The sequence below is a fragment of the Erythrolamprus reginae genome, chromosome 1, assembly GCF_031021105.1.
Source record: "Erythrolamprus reginae isolate rEryReg1 chromosome 1, rEryReg1.hap1, whole genome shotgun sequence".
Lineage (NCBI taxonomy): Eukaryota > Metazoa > Chordata > Lepidosauria > Squamata > Dipsadidae > Erythrolamprus > Erythrolamprus reginae.
Window position 1 is genome coordinate 424,029,242 of NC_091950.1, and position 12,758 is coordinate 424,041,999.

At 45.2% G+C, this 12,758-nt stretch overlaps 1 protein-coding gene across 1 annotated transcript in view; it reads right to left on the reverse strand.

The window, feature by feature from the left end:
* Positions 1-12,758, reverse strand: part of LOC139158050 (ankyrin repeat domain-containing protein 13B-like) — a 51,406-nt gene that overhangs the window by 19,347 nt on the left and 19,301 nt on the right. The window contains 10 exon segments of the mRNA XM_070735441.1: positions 505-610; positions 612-664; positions 953-1,110; positions 1,203-1,333; positions 3,679-3,743; positions 4,789-4,870; positions 4,988-5,054; positions 7,399-7,588; positions 8,556-8,699; positions 10,803-10,848. Coding sequence (XP_070591542.1) covers positions 505-610; positions 612-664; positions 953-1,110; positions 1,203-1,333; positions 3,679-3,743; positions 4,789-4,870; positions 4,988-5,054; positions 7,399-7,588; positions 8,556-8,699; positions 10,803-10,848 — 1,042 coding nt within the window.

A 12,758-nucleotide genomic window follows, 5' to 3' on the forward strand; every position in this document is an offset into this window, starting at 1 on the left:
CGCCCCGAGTCTATGGAGAGGGGCGGGATACAAATTTAATTAATAATAATAATAATTATTATTATTATTATTATTATTATTATTATTTTAAAAAAGAGGGACTCTGAGGCGGCGAGGAGGAGCACGTGCCTCCCATTACACTACACCTGGCGCGAGGCTGCCTCCCATACACTGCGCCAGAGAGAGAAACCGAGAGGGAATGGCAGGAAATTGGCCGGGCCTTTGTCCCGCTCTCAAATTTCCTGGGAAATTTTTCCGGGCTCGGGTTCTAAAGTAGAAAATGGTTCTTGAGAAGATGCAAAAAAATCTTGAACACCTGGTTCTTATCTAGAAAAGTTCTTAAGTAGAGGCCTTCTTAGGTAGAGGCAACACTGTACACACATAAATACACAAAGATGCTTGTGATGTCATTCTTCAAAGCTACCCAAAACCCCCAGGACCCCTCCTGACCCACCCATCCTCCTGCCTCTTGTGCCCCTTTTTCCCCCTCCCATCCCCACTTACCGAGGGAGCTCGAGCTGCTGATGCTGGACCGGTCACTCCCGGGTGAGGGGGCATCACTGCTGGGGCTGCCGGTGCTGCGGAGGGAGACCACCGGCTCATCGCAGCCAATTCAGGTTGCCAAAGGTGATGCGGGCATTGAGGATGTGGAAGATGGGGATTTCTGGAGGCAAGAAAGAAGGAAATACACATGGAATACACATTCCTCAGCCATCCTGCTTTAAGAAGAGTGGACTCCAACTGCCAGAATTCCCTGCGGTTTAAGATGTGAGGACTTCAAGTCCCAGAATTCCCATAAAAGAGACTACTTGGCACCCAGCAAATATTTTGTTCTCTTATGCTCCCTTTCTCTCCAACCTCTCTGCTCTGTGAGCAATGCGGGAAAGAAGCCAGCTGTTTTTATATAGGCAATTTTTTAACCCCCTTTTACCGTGACTGGCGTGACCCTCACCTATCTTGACGGGGAAGCCAGGTGGCAGGCGCAGTGTGATGAAATCCCGGAGTTTGGCAAAGAGGCCATTGCTGACCGCCATGAGGTCAATGATGGGGGCTACCTGCTCAGCCAGGGACAACGGGTGGTCTTCGCATAGCCACAACTTGGCTTTGAACCTGGGGGGGAAAGGTGAGGAGGAGGAGGTGAGGAAGGGCCCCTCCTGCTAGACCCACCCTAAAGCCCAAGAGGCCCCTTGCTCTGCTCTCACTTTTGCGTCTTGGTGGTGAGTTCAATGGGTCGCCCCATATCCCGGGTCCCCAGCTCAAAATTGGGGTTGAAGTATTCCTCGGGCGTGATGGCGGTAGGGTTGGCATGGCTCAACGTCTGCGTGATGAGAGCCTGCAGAGAGTCAGAGAGAAGATGTGGGTGACGAGGAGAAGTATCACATCACTGGGGAAGCATCAGGGAAACCAAGCCCAGGTGACCACTTTATACAAGGATTTAATTTAATTTAATTAATTTAATTTATATGCCTCCCACTCCTTGAGGGTCTCAGGGCAGCTGACAGCAATAGGTATATAACAATATAGTAATTAGATTAAAACATTTCTTAATAATAAAAACATTCCATAAGAAAAAATTAAATCTACATTAATAAAAATGTAAATGTATCTTTGTTAGTGGGGGCTAATCTTGAAAAGTACTTCACCGATTGCTTTGAAATTTTGACACAGCATTCCAGACAAACGCAGCTCTTATGATATACCTATATTATATAGATATCCCACCTGTGACAGGTAAAAACTGGTCAAAAACTTAGAATTCCCTTGTGAAAACCATAGGAGGTGCGTTTTGATTGGCTGGTGAAAAGGCAGATAGTTGTTTTGCATGGAGACTGATGACAAACGTAACAGGCATGTTTAGATTGGCTGCTGATCAACTGCCATGCTAACCAACTGGCACAGGAAAGCCTCATCAGAAAATAAAAGGATCAGTTTTGGCTGCACATGGGATTTGCCACCCATACTTGGGTGAACTAAGAACCCTGCAAGGTAGGTCATTGTTATCGAATTTTGGCAGATGAATCAGGCCAGTCTCTTAAACCGGGGGTGGGGGGGATAGGAAGGGAGAAAGATGTACAAATGTCAACCTGCTCTCTTATGTTAATCCCCTCAAGCTCTATGATATAATTGAGCAGGGGGTTGGACTAGAGACCTCCAAGGTCCCTTCCAACTCTTGTCATTCAGAATTAATTGAGCCGAGGGTTCAAAAGTTTCAACATCCACTTTCTCATTTCTTTCTTTGACACTTAACCAGAGTGAGTCACAGCAACGCATAGCCAGGTAAGCTAGTTTCATAATAATAAAAGACATTTGATAATAATAATAAAAATAGTAAAAGCCCAACCATTATGATCATTACATTCATACATCAAACATTTTATTATTTATTTGTTTGTTTGTTTGTTTGTTTGTTTGTTTATTGGATTTGCATGCCGCCCCTCTCCGGAGACTCGGGGCGGCTCACAGCAATAATAAGACAGCATACAATAATAATCCAATACTAAAAACGATTAAAAACCCATTAATATAAAAACCAAACATACATACAGACATACCATGTATAAAATTGTAAAGGCCTAGGGGGAAAGGGTATCTCAATTCCCCCATGCCTGGCGGCAGAGGTGGGTTTTAAGTAGCTTACGAAAGGCAAGGAGGGTGGGGGCAATTTTAATTTCTGGGGGGAGTTGTTTCCAGAGGGCCGGGGCCGCCGCAGAGAAGGCTCTTCCCTTGACTCCCGCCAAGCGGCATTGTTTAGTTGACGGGACCCGGAGAAGACCCACTCTGTGGGACCTAACTGGTCGCTGGGATTCGTGCAGCAGAAGGCGGTCCCTGAGATATTCTGGTCCGGTGCCATGAAGGGCTTTATAGGTCATAACCAACACTTTGAATTGTGACCGGAAACTGATCGGCAACTGGAAACATCCCAATCAGCTCGTGTCTCAGTTGGATTGAAGGTGTCAGTTCTCACGGTCCCCAGGCCTGTTGACAAAGCCAAGTTTTCAAGGCTTTTCGGAAACCCAGTAGGGTGGGGGCTGTGCGGACCTCGAGGGGTAGTTGATTCCAAAGAGCCGGGGCAGCCACAGAAAAGGCCCTTGTGCGCCCACCAACCAACACTGTTTAGTTGACGGGACCTGGAGAAAACCAACCCTGTGGGCTCTAATTGGTAGCAGGGAGGTATGTGGCAGGAGACAGTGCCGTTAAAAGAATCACAGAATCAGCATTAGAAATCTGCTAAGAGAACATCTAGTCCAGCCCCCTCCTTGCGGTAGGATTCACTACAGTCGCGATGTCAAACTTGATTTGTGTTTGACCTTGGAAGGTGTGGATATACATGTCTAGGGTGGGCGTGGCCATCCATCCATCCCCAGGGTTGCAGGAGGCCGTCCCAACCAAAAATGGAGATCGGGATGCTGTTTTCAGCTGCCAGTTCTGCACTGTTTCTGGGGGGGGGGCTGCAGGCTGGATGTAAGCACTCCGTGGGCCATATGCAGCCCGTGGGCTCTTGATCATGTGGCACTGCCCTGGTCCCAAGTATGAGGACAGGCTGTGAGGCTTCAAACCATCATTAAATGAACAGCCATAACTCAAGAACGACCTATATTTCCAAACTACAAGCAAGAAGCGGAACATTGGTGACCTTTGACCTCCCCCCAAAAACCAGCTAAATGGCCAGTTACTCACCCCATTGTTGGGACCCACATGTTGTTCGGCGATGCCCAGGAACGACTGTAGCGGGGTTTTGCCACCTGAAAGAGATGAATTTATTTCAGGAGGGATTTTGAACTGGGGGTGGCACCTCTGGGGAAGAACTGATCTTATCTATCTCTCTGTTATCTATCTATCTATCTATCTATCTATCTTCGATCTATCTATCTACCTTCTTTCTATCTATCTATCTATCTATCTATCTATCATCTACCTATCCATATCTTCCTTCTATTTCTTTCTTTCTCTTTTCTCTTTCATCTTTCTACCTATCTATATCTATCTATCTATCTATCTATCTATCTTTGATCTATCATCCATCTTGCCATATCTTCCTTCTTTCTTTCTTTCTTTCTTTCTTTCTTTTTGTTCTTTCTTTCTTTTTTATCTATTATCTACCTATTCATCTTTTTTGCTTTTCTTTCTTTCTTTCTTTCCTCTTTCTTTCATCTATCTTTCTACCTATCTCTATCTATCTATCTATCTTCGATCTATCATCCACCTAGCCATATCTGTCATCAATCTATTATCTATCATCAATCTATTTTCTATCTGTTAAACAAATAATTCTCTCAACCCAGTCAAACTATTTACTAACTGCACTACTATTACTACTAGTTTGATCTCATCATTCCAATCACCCATTTCCTCCCACTATGATTGTAACCTGTTGCTTGTATCCTTAGGATTTTTATTAAAATTGAATGTTTCCTGATTGTTTATTTGATCCTATGACAGTCATTAAGTGTTGTACCTCATGATTCTTGACAAATGAATCTTTTCTTTATGTACACTGAGAGCATCTGCACCAAAGACAAATTCCTGTCTGTCTGTCTGTCTGTCTGTCTGTCTATCTATGTAATCTATCTATCTATCTATCTATCTATCTATCTATCTATCTATCTATCTATCTATCTATCTAATCTTTCTCTCTGTCTCTCTCTCTCTCTCTATCTATCTCTAATTATAATAATAATTAAACTGATGTTAAAAACAGGAGGAATGATTACAGCTCACTCCTCAATTGCAAAGTGAAGTGGTGGAATAATTCAGGAAGCAAAAACTCGGAGGTCAAGTGATGGTCACCTTTAGTTTTCCCTTTGTGCTGCTCCGAAAGGTGTTCGGTCCGCGTCCGAGTGATGAGTTCTACATTGGAAGCCCCGTAAACCTGGTGGCCAAGGGAGACACGGTAGTACGTTTCCTCAGCGCCCTCACCCGAGGCCCCTTCCTTTCCCTCTTCCCATCCGCTTCTCAAGCTTCCAGTCCTCAGCGTCCGAGGTCTCACCTTGGCTTCGTACCCGTTCACCACCTCGGTCTTTTCGCTCCTCCAGCCTAAAATACCCGTCTTGTTTCTGGCAGAGAGAGAAAGGGGGAGAGAGTCTTACATGTCTAATAAATAATAATAATAATAATAATAATAATAATAATAATAATAATAACAACAACAACAACAACAATAACAACAACAACAACAACAACAATAACAATAACAATAACAATAATAATAATAATAATGTGATCCTCAACTTAAAAACATTTGTTTAGTGACTGTTCCAAGTTACAACTTGCACTGAAGAAAGTGGTTTATGTTCAGTTTCACACTTATGAAAGGCCGAGGTGGCGCAGTGGTTAGAGTGCAGCCCTGCAGGCTCCTTCAGCTAACTGCTAGCTGTAGTTCAGCAGTTCAAATCTCCCCACCAGCTCCAGGTTGACTCAGCCTTCCGTCCTTCCGAGGTGGGTCAAATGAGGACCCAGATTGTTGGGTGCAAGAGGCGGATTCTGTAAACCGCTTAGAGAGGGCTGGAAAAACACTCTGAATATTGTGGAGAAGGAGGAGGACTGTGGGGCCTTTGGCAGTCTCTGAGCTTGGTGGATTTCTTGCAGATGTTTCGTGACCCAACTAGGGAACATCATCAGTGTTAGAAGGGAGGGAGATGGTGGAGGAGGAGGAGATGGAGAAGGAAAAGAAAGATGATTGTGGGATTCTTGGTGGTCTCTGAGCTAGAAGGGGGAGGGGTTTGCATGGAGGAGGAGGAGGAAGAGGAGGAGGAGGAGGAGGAAGGAGGACAAGGGAGCCCTTGACTGTCTTTGAGTTTGGTGGTTTTCTTGAAGATGTTTCATGACCTAACTAGGCAACATCATCAATGCTAGAAGGTGTTGTGGTTGCATCACAGCCAGATGAGCCGAGTCCGTCTGAGCATCAGAGTCCTGTGTGGCTCTTGGAGGGCTCAGACAGTGAGCGTGAAGGAGAGATGGAAACTGAAGCCTCTGGAGAGATAGAGGTGGAGACCCCTGCAGTGCCTATGGAACCCCCAGCTAGGGCCTCATCTGGGCCAGATGAGGAGGGGGCGATTAATAATCCAATCTTGAATGTATGTGTGAGAAGGTTTCGGGGGAGACAGGAGCAGCTGCACAGACGCAGGAGGAGATCTTAAACACAGCTGGGAATAACAGGGAATTCTGCAGCGTGCATAAAAGGGGGCATTTGTGGGAGTGGTCTCTGCAGGTGTTATCGTTCATGGTTTAACAGAGAAAGAGAAACTAAACCAACATCCTTGCTTCCTTGGAGAAACCCAGCCTTCGGACAATTGCTTTATGAAAGACTGTAGCTATTGCAAAAAAAAGTGAGTATCCTCACTTCAGCCCAGTTTGGAGACATTATTAGCCGCCCCGAGTTTTCGGAGAGGGGCGGCATATAAATCCAATAAATTGAATTGAATTATTGACAAAGCTTCGGGGGTTTTGGACATTAGTTATCGGCCTTGAAGATAACGCCGACTCTTTGGCGGTAAACAGACATTCTTTTGCCGTAATTGCAGCTCTCAGCCAAGTTGTTAAGGAAATATATTTTGGTGCTTCTGAAACTCCAGTCTGTGCGTTTGACTTTGACCTTAATCACTGCTCAGCTGTCACAGAACAGAAGGGAGAGGGGTTTGCTTGTATGGTTTTTAATGATGGGTTCTTAATGGTTTTTTTAATATACAGTGGTACCTCGACATACGAGTTTAATTCGTGCCAGAGCCGAGCTCATATGTCGATCAATTCATATCTCGAACGAATGCATTTAGATTTGGCTTTTCGCGCCAAGATAACTGGAAAAAATGGAATTCTTGCACCACCTAGTGGACGCTCGGCTCGTATCCCGAATTTGAGCTCGGGTGTCGAACAGAAATTTGGCTCGCGTCTCAGCTCGTAACTTGGAATACTCTCATGTGAAGCAGCTCGTATCTAGAGGTACTACTGTATTGGATTTGTGCCATTGTATTTTGTTGTGAGCCACTCCGAGCATACAAATCTAATTAATTAATAATTGATAATTGATAATTGACAATTAATAATTAATAATTAACCATTAATAATTAACAATTAATAGTTTGCATGGAGGAGGGGGAGGAAGAAGAGGAGAAAGAAGTGGAGGAGGAAGACTGGTGCTCTCATAGCTTGACCTTTCATGATCCAACTAGGTAACATCATCACTTCAACAACCAAGTTTATGAACCTCAAGTTAGTCAGCAGAGCCAGGTCTTTCAACGCTTCAGTCCAGGATATGGAGGGGCTGCCCCATGCGTATAAATTGCACCCCTGCCGTCTGGATTTTTTTTTTGAGACCCCCACCCACCCCCAACGCCCCTGGTCCATCGGTTGATGCCCCTTTGCCCAGTTTCAAGCCCTCCCATTGCGGCCCCTTCCCTCTACCTCTCGAAGGCAATATTGCGCATGTCCAGATGCGTGGCAACGACGGGGGCCATCAGCCGCCCCATCACCTGCTCCTCGGTGGGCTGCATGGCCTCCAGGATGGTCTCCTGGTCGTGGGCAGCCAGCGCCAGCGTTTCGGAGTAAACCACCTGCCGGTTGTGATCCACTTCCATGAACACCGCACTCGTGTCTGAAGGCAACGAGGAGGAAGAGGAGGAGGAAAGAGAGGGAGGTTAAGAGTAGTCGATGGAACAAACTTCCAGCAGACGTGGTAGATAAATCCACAGTAACTGAATGTAAACATGCCTGTGATAAACATATATACACCCTAAGATAAAAATACAGGAAATAGTATAAGGGCAGACTAGATGGACCAGGAGGTCTTTTTCTGCCATCAGTCTTCTATGTTTCTATGTTTCTAGGTTACCTATGGGAACAGAAGTCCACCCATCTTAAAACCTGCTGGCTGGGGGATTCTGGGAGTGGAAGTCCTCCCCTATAAAAACATGCTGCCTGGGGGATTCTGGGAGTTAAAGTCCACCCATCTTCAAATGTCCAAGATGGGTTAGCCGAAGGCCACAAAAACAAATGCCTCCATTAAACATTGTTAACACAAGTACAGTGGTACCTTGACATACGAGTTTAATTCGTTCCAGACCCGAGCTCGTAAGTCGATCAACTCGCATCTCGAACGAATGCCTTTAGACTTTGTTTTTCGCGCCGAGATAACCAGAAGCAAGGATTCTTGTGCCACCTAGCGGAAGCTCGGCTCGTATCCCGAATTTGAGCTCGGGTGTCGAACAGAAATTTCGCTCGCGTCATGGCTCATAACTTGGAACACTCGCATGTGGAACAGCTCGTATCTAGGTACTACTGTAGAGAGATCTGTTGCTAACTTAGCACAACTCTGCCCCTCCTTAAAGCAGCCTGTTCAATCCCTGGTTTTGCAGGCAAGTGAAAAACAAAATGGCTGCTTTAAGTGATCTAAGCCCTAAAAGCACGATATTTTTATGAGCTTCTTAAAGCAACAGCCCCCTTTTTTTAATAAACAGAAGAAAAACATTTTCTCAAGCAGGGGGGAAAAAAACCACGGTTGCTTTCATGAGCCCCTAAGAGGTGTGAATTTCAAGGCAGGCCTTCAAATTATTTTCACCCACCTTGGCCCCGGAAGATGAAACTGTGGTTCCCACGCTGCCACGTCATGTGGTCAAACCCCAGCAATGTGGTGTCCACTCGCAGGTTTTGGCCACACTTCCACACCTTGTACGTGTCACTGGGGCAAATCTTGGAGACCAAGGGGACTGCAAAAAAAAAAAAAGCAGAGGGGACTGAAGAATTAGAAGGTGACTTGGTAGCGTTTTTTCAGGTATTTGAGGGGCTGCCATCAAGAGTAGGGGGGGCCCAAAGCACCTGCAGGCAGGACAAGAAACAATGGTTGGAAACTAATCCAAAAAGGAAGCAAGCAACCTGGAATTAAGTAGAAACTTCCTAACAGTGAGGACAATTAACCTGTGGAACAGCTGGCCACCGGAAGCTGTGGGCGCTCGATCCCTAGAGGTTTTTAAGAAGGGTCTAGACCAGGGGTAGGCAAAGTTGACTTTTCTATGACATGTGGACTTCAACTCCCAGAATTCCTGTGCTAGCATGATAGGCTCAGGAATTCTGGGACTTGAAGTCCACAAGTCTTAAAAGAGCCAACTTGGCCTACCCCTGGACTAGTGTCAAAAGAGGGGTGTGTGGCTGCGCTAGCATGCATGCGTGTGCCCACACCCCTTTCCTCCCACCCCATGCACGCGCACCCCCCTCCCGCTGCCAATCATGGATGTGCACAGGCTTTTCTGAAGCCTGGTAGGTGAAAAAAATGCCCAAAAGGCCAACCGGAAGTTTGGGAAAACACACTTCCAGATTCTACAGAGAGAGGTGGCATACAAATCCAATAAATAAATAAATAAATAAATAAATACACTTCCAGTTTGCCCATTGTGCTGTTTTTTGCACTCCGGGGCTTCAGGAAGTTTCCCTGAACACTCTAAATTGCAAAAACCAGCACAACGGACAATCCGGAAGTTCAGAAAAATGCACTTCCGGTTTGCGGTTGTGTTGTTTTTTTGCACTCCGGGGTTTCAGGAAGCTTTCCTGAACCCTCCGGAGTGCAAAAAAACAGCACAACGGCAAACCAGAAATGCATTTTTCTGAACTTCCGGATTGTCCGTTGAGGCATTTTTTTTTGTCTCCGAGGCTTCAGGGAAGCTTCCTTGAAGCCTCTGGAGGTTGAAACGGCCTTTCCCAAGGCCGAAAATCAGCTGGCCAGCATGCTCATGTCTGCTGGAGCTGAAACATGGCAGTCTTATGTGCCCTCTGCATGCCACCAGAGGACACACGAGGCATTGCCCAATGTCACCTCCAGCACGCATGTGCACGCTGGCCAGCTGATTTTTTGGCTTAGACGCTTCACGGAAGCTTCCCTAAAGCCCTGGAGTGCGAAAAACAGCACGATGGGCAAACCGGAAGTCCGTTTTTCTGAACCTCCGGTTTGCCCAGTTGGCCATTTTTTCACTATCCCAGGCTTCAGTGAGGCCTGTGCGCATGTGCAGGGGGTAGTGCGGGGGCGTGTGTGCATGCAGGCGGCTAGGGAATGGGTGTGGGCATGGGCGAGCGTGCTAGCACACGCACACACCACTCCCTTCTGGCACGCGAACCAAAAAAGGTTCACCCTCACTGGCATAGGCTCTCCTGCTTGAGCAGGGGGCTGGACTAGAAGACCTCCAAGGTCCCTTCCAGATCATTCATTCTTTCCTTTCCTTCCTTCCTTTCTCTCTCTCTCTCTCCCCCCCTCTTTATCATCTATCATCTACCTATCAATTTCTTTCTTTCCTTCTTTCTTTCTTTCTTTCCCTCTCTATCATTTATCTATCATCTACCTATCCATTTCTTTCTTCTTTCTTTCTTTCTCTCTCCTCCTCTATCATCTACCTATCATCTACCTATCCATTTCTTTCTTTCTTTCGTTCTTTCTTTCTTTCTTTCATTCATTCATTCATTCTAGATGCTGTCCATCCCAGTGTCAAAGAATCTCTGGGTGGCTTATTATTAAATTTACCCTGCCATTGGAAGTAGGTCTTGTGTAAACTCTGAGCAGCCACGTTCTCTGCCCTGGGACATCTGGAAGGGATTTGGGGTCAAAAAAGTCAAGATGGATGATATGTCTGCAGAACTGAAGCCCCACCTGCTTCTGATCCCTTCAACATCATAACGACAGAAAGTTTTGCAAACTTGGGACTATCTTGTCTTTTTCTAATCCTGCAAATGCCCTTGTGGGGGAGATATTTCCTTAAGGGGGGGTGATTTTTCCACTTGGGAGGTGGCAGATAGAGGACAGCTCCGTTTCCAATTGAGAAACCTACCCCAACTTGTGAATTCCCACTTCATCTCCACGTAGAAATCTTGTGCCTGCAGGAAAGAGAACACAATGAATTGGGAGGCAGAATTAAATACAGGTAGGTCTTGACTTAACAACCACAATAAAAATTTACGTTGCTCAGTGAGAAATTTGTTAAGTGCGTTTTGCACTTTACGACTTCACAACCATTGTTTTAGTGACCGTTCCAAGTCATGAAAAAGCGACTTGTGGCCATTTTTTCACACCATTTTACTGATTTAAGAATGGCATAATTCACTTAGCAACGTTGGCAAGAAAGGTGATAAAATGGAGCAAACCGCGCTTAAATGCATCACTTAACGCCATAAATTTTGACCTCCATTGTGGTCATAAGTGGAGCACTAACTGTAATAAACCCTTGAAGACCCTACTAAATGGTTAGGGAAGGAAAGGAAATACAAATACAATTAATAATAATAATAATAATAATAATAATAATAATAATAATAATAATAATAATAATAATAATAATACAACACAGCAAACAAGATCACTATATGCTGGATTTCGTATTTCATCACCAGTCGGGCGCTTCCCAAGCACCTAGGACTGCGTGATGTAGCGGTGAATTATGTTTGCCAATCCCAGTAAAGCGGCCTTTTGCAATTGACAGATGGAGATTTTGTCAATTCCGATGGTTTTCAAATGTCCGCTGAGATCCTTTGGCACTGCGCCCAGCGTGCCAAGGACCACTGGGGCCACTTTCACTGGCTTATGCCAGAGTTGTTGCAGCTCGATTTTTAGATCTTCATATTTCAATAATTTCTCTAGCTGCTTCTCCTCAATTCTGCTGTCTCCTGGGATTGCGATGTCGATGATCCATACTTTCTTTTTCTCCACGATCACAATGTCTGGTGTGTTATGCTTCAGAATTCGGTCAGTCGGAAGTCGGAAGTCCCACAGTAGTTTTGCTTGCTCATTTTCAACCACTTTTTCGGGCTTATGATCCCACCAGTTCTTTGCCACTGGCAAATGGTAGTTCCGGCACAAGTTCCAGTGGATCATCTGTGCCACAGCATCATCTCTATGCTTGTAGTCAGTCTGTGCGATCTTTTTGCAGCAGCTGAGTATGTGATCGATTGTTTCATCTGTTTCTTTACAGAGTCTGCACTTTGGATCGTCTGTTGATTTTTCAATTCTGGTTTTGACAGCATTTGTTCTAATGGCCTGTTCTTGTGCCGCCAGTATTAGACCTTCTGTCTCCTTTTTGAGTGTTCCACTTGTAAGCCATGACCAGGTCTTTTCTTTATCCACTTTGCCTTCAATCTTCTCCAAGAACTGGCCATGCAATGCTTTGTTCCGCCAACTGTCCATACTACATTACAGTTTTTCTGTACTGGTCCTTAGCTTGCTTCACCTTGAGAAGCTTCCTATTGTTGACCTCCATCAACGCCAAATCTTTGCTCTCCTTCACATAGTCAGCTAATGCATGCTTCTCTTCTTCCACTGTCTGCTTCACTTGCAAAAGTCCTCTGCCGCCTATTTTCCTTGGTAAATACAGTCTGTCAACGTCACTGCGGGGGTGTAGTGCATGATGGATCATCATTAATTTTCTGGTTTTCCTGTCCAAGTTGTCCAGCTCTGCTTGAGTCTGCTTGAATTGTTATTGTTAATGTTATTGTTATTGTTATCATCATCAATACAACACAGTAAACGAGATCACTATCCTGAATTTCGTATTCCATCACCAGTCAGGCGCTTCCCAAGCACCTAGGACTGCGTGATGTAGCGGCCAATTATGTTTGCCAATCCCAGTAAAGCAGCCTTTTGCAATTGACAGATGGAGATTTTGTCAATTTTCAAATGTCTGTTGAGATCTTTTGGCATTGCGACCAGAGTGCCAAGGACCACTGAGACCACTTTCACTGCCTTATGCCAGAGTTGTTGTTTTTTATTATTATTATTATTATTATTATTATTA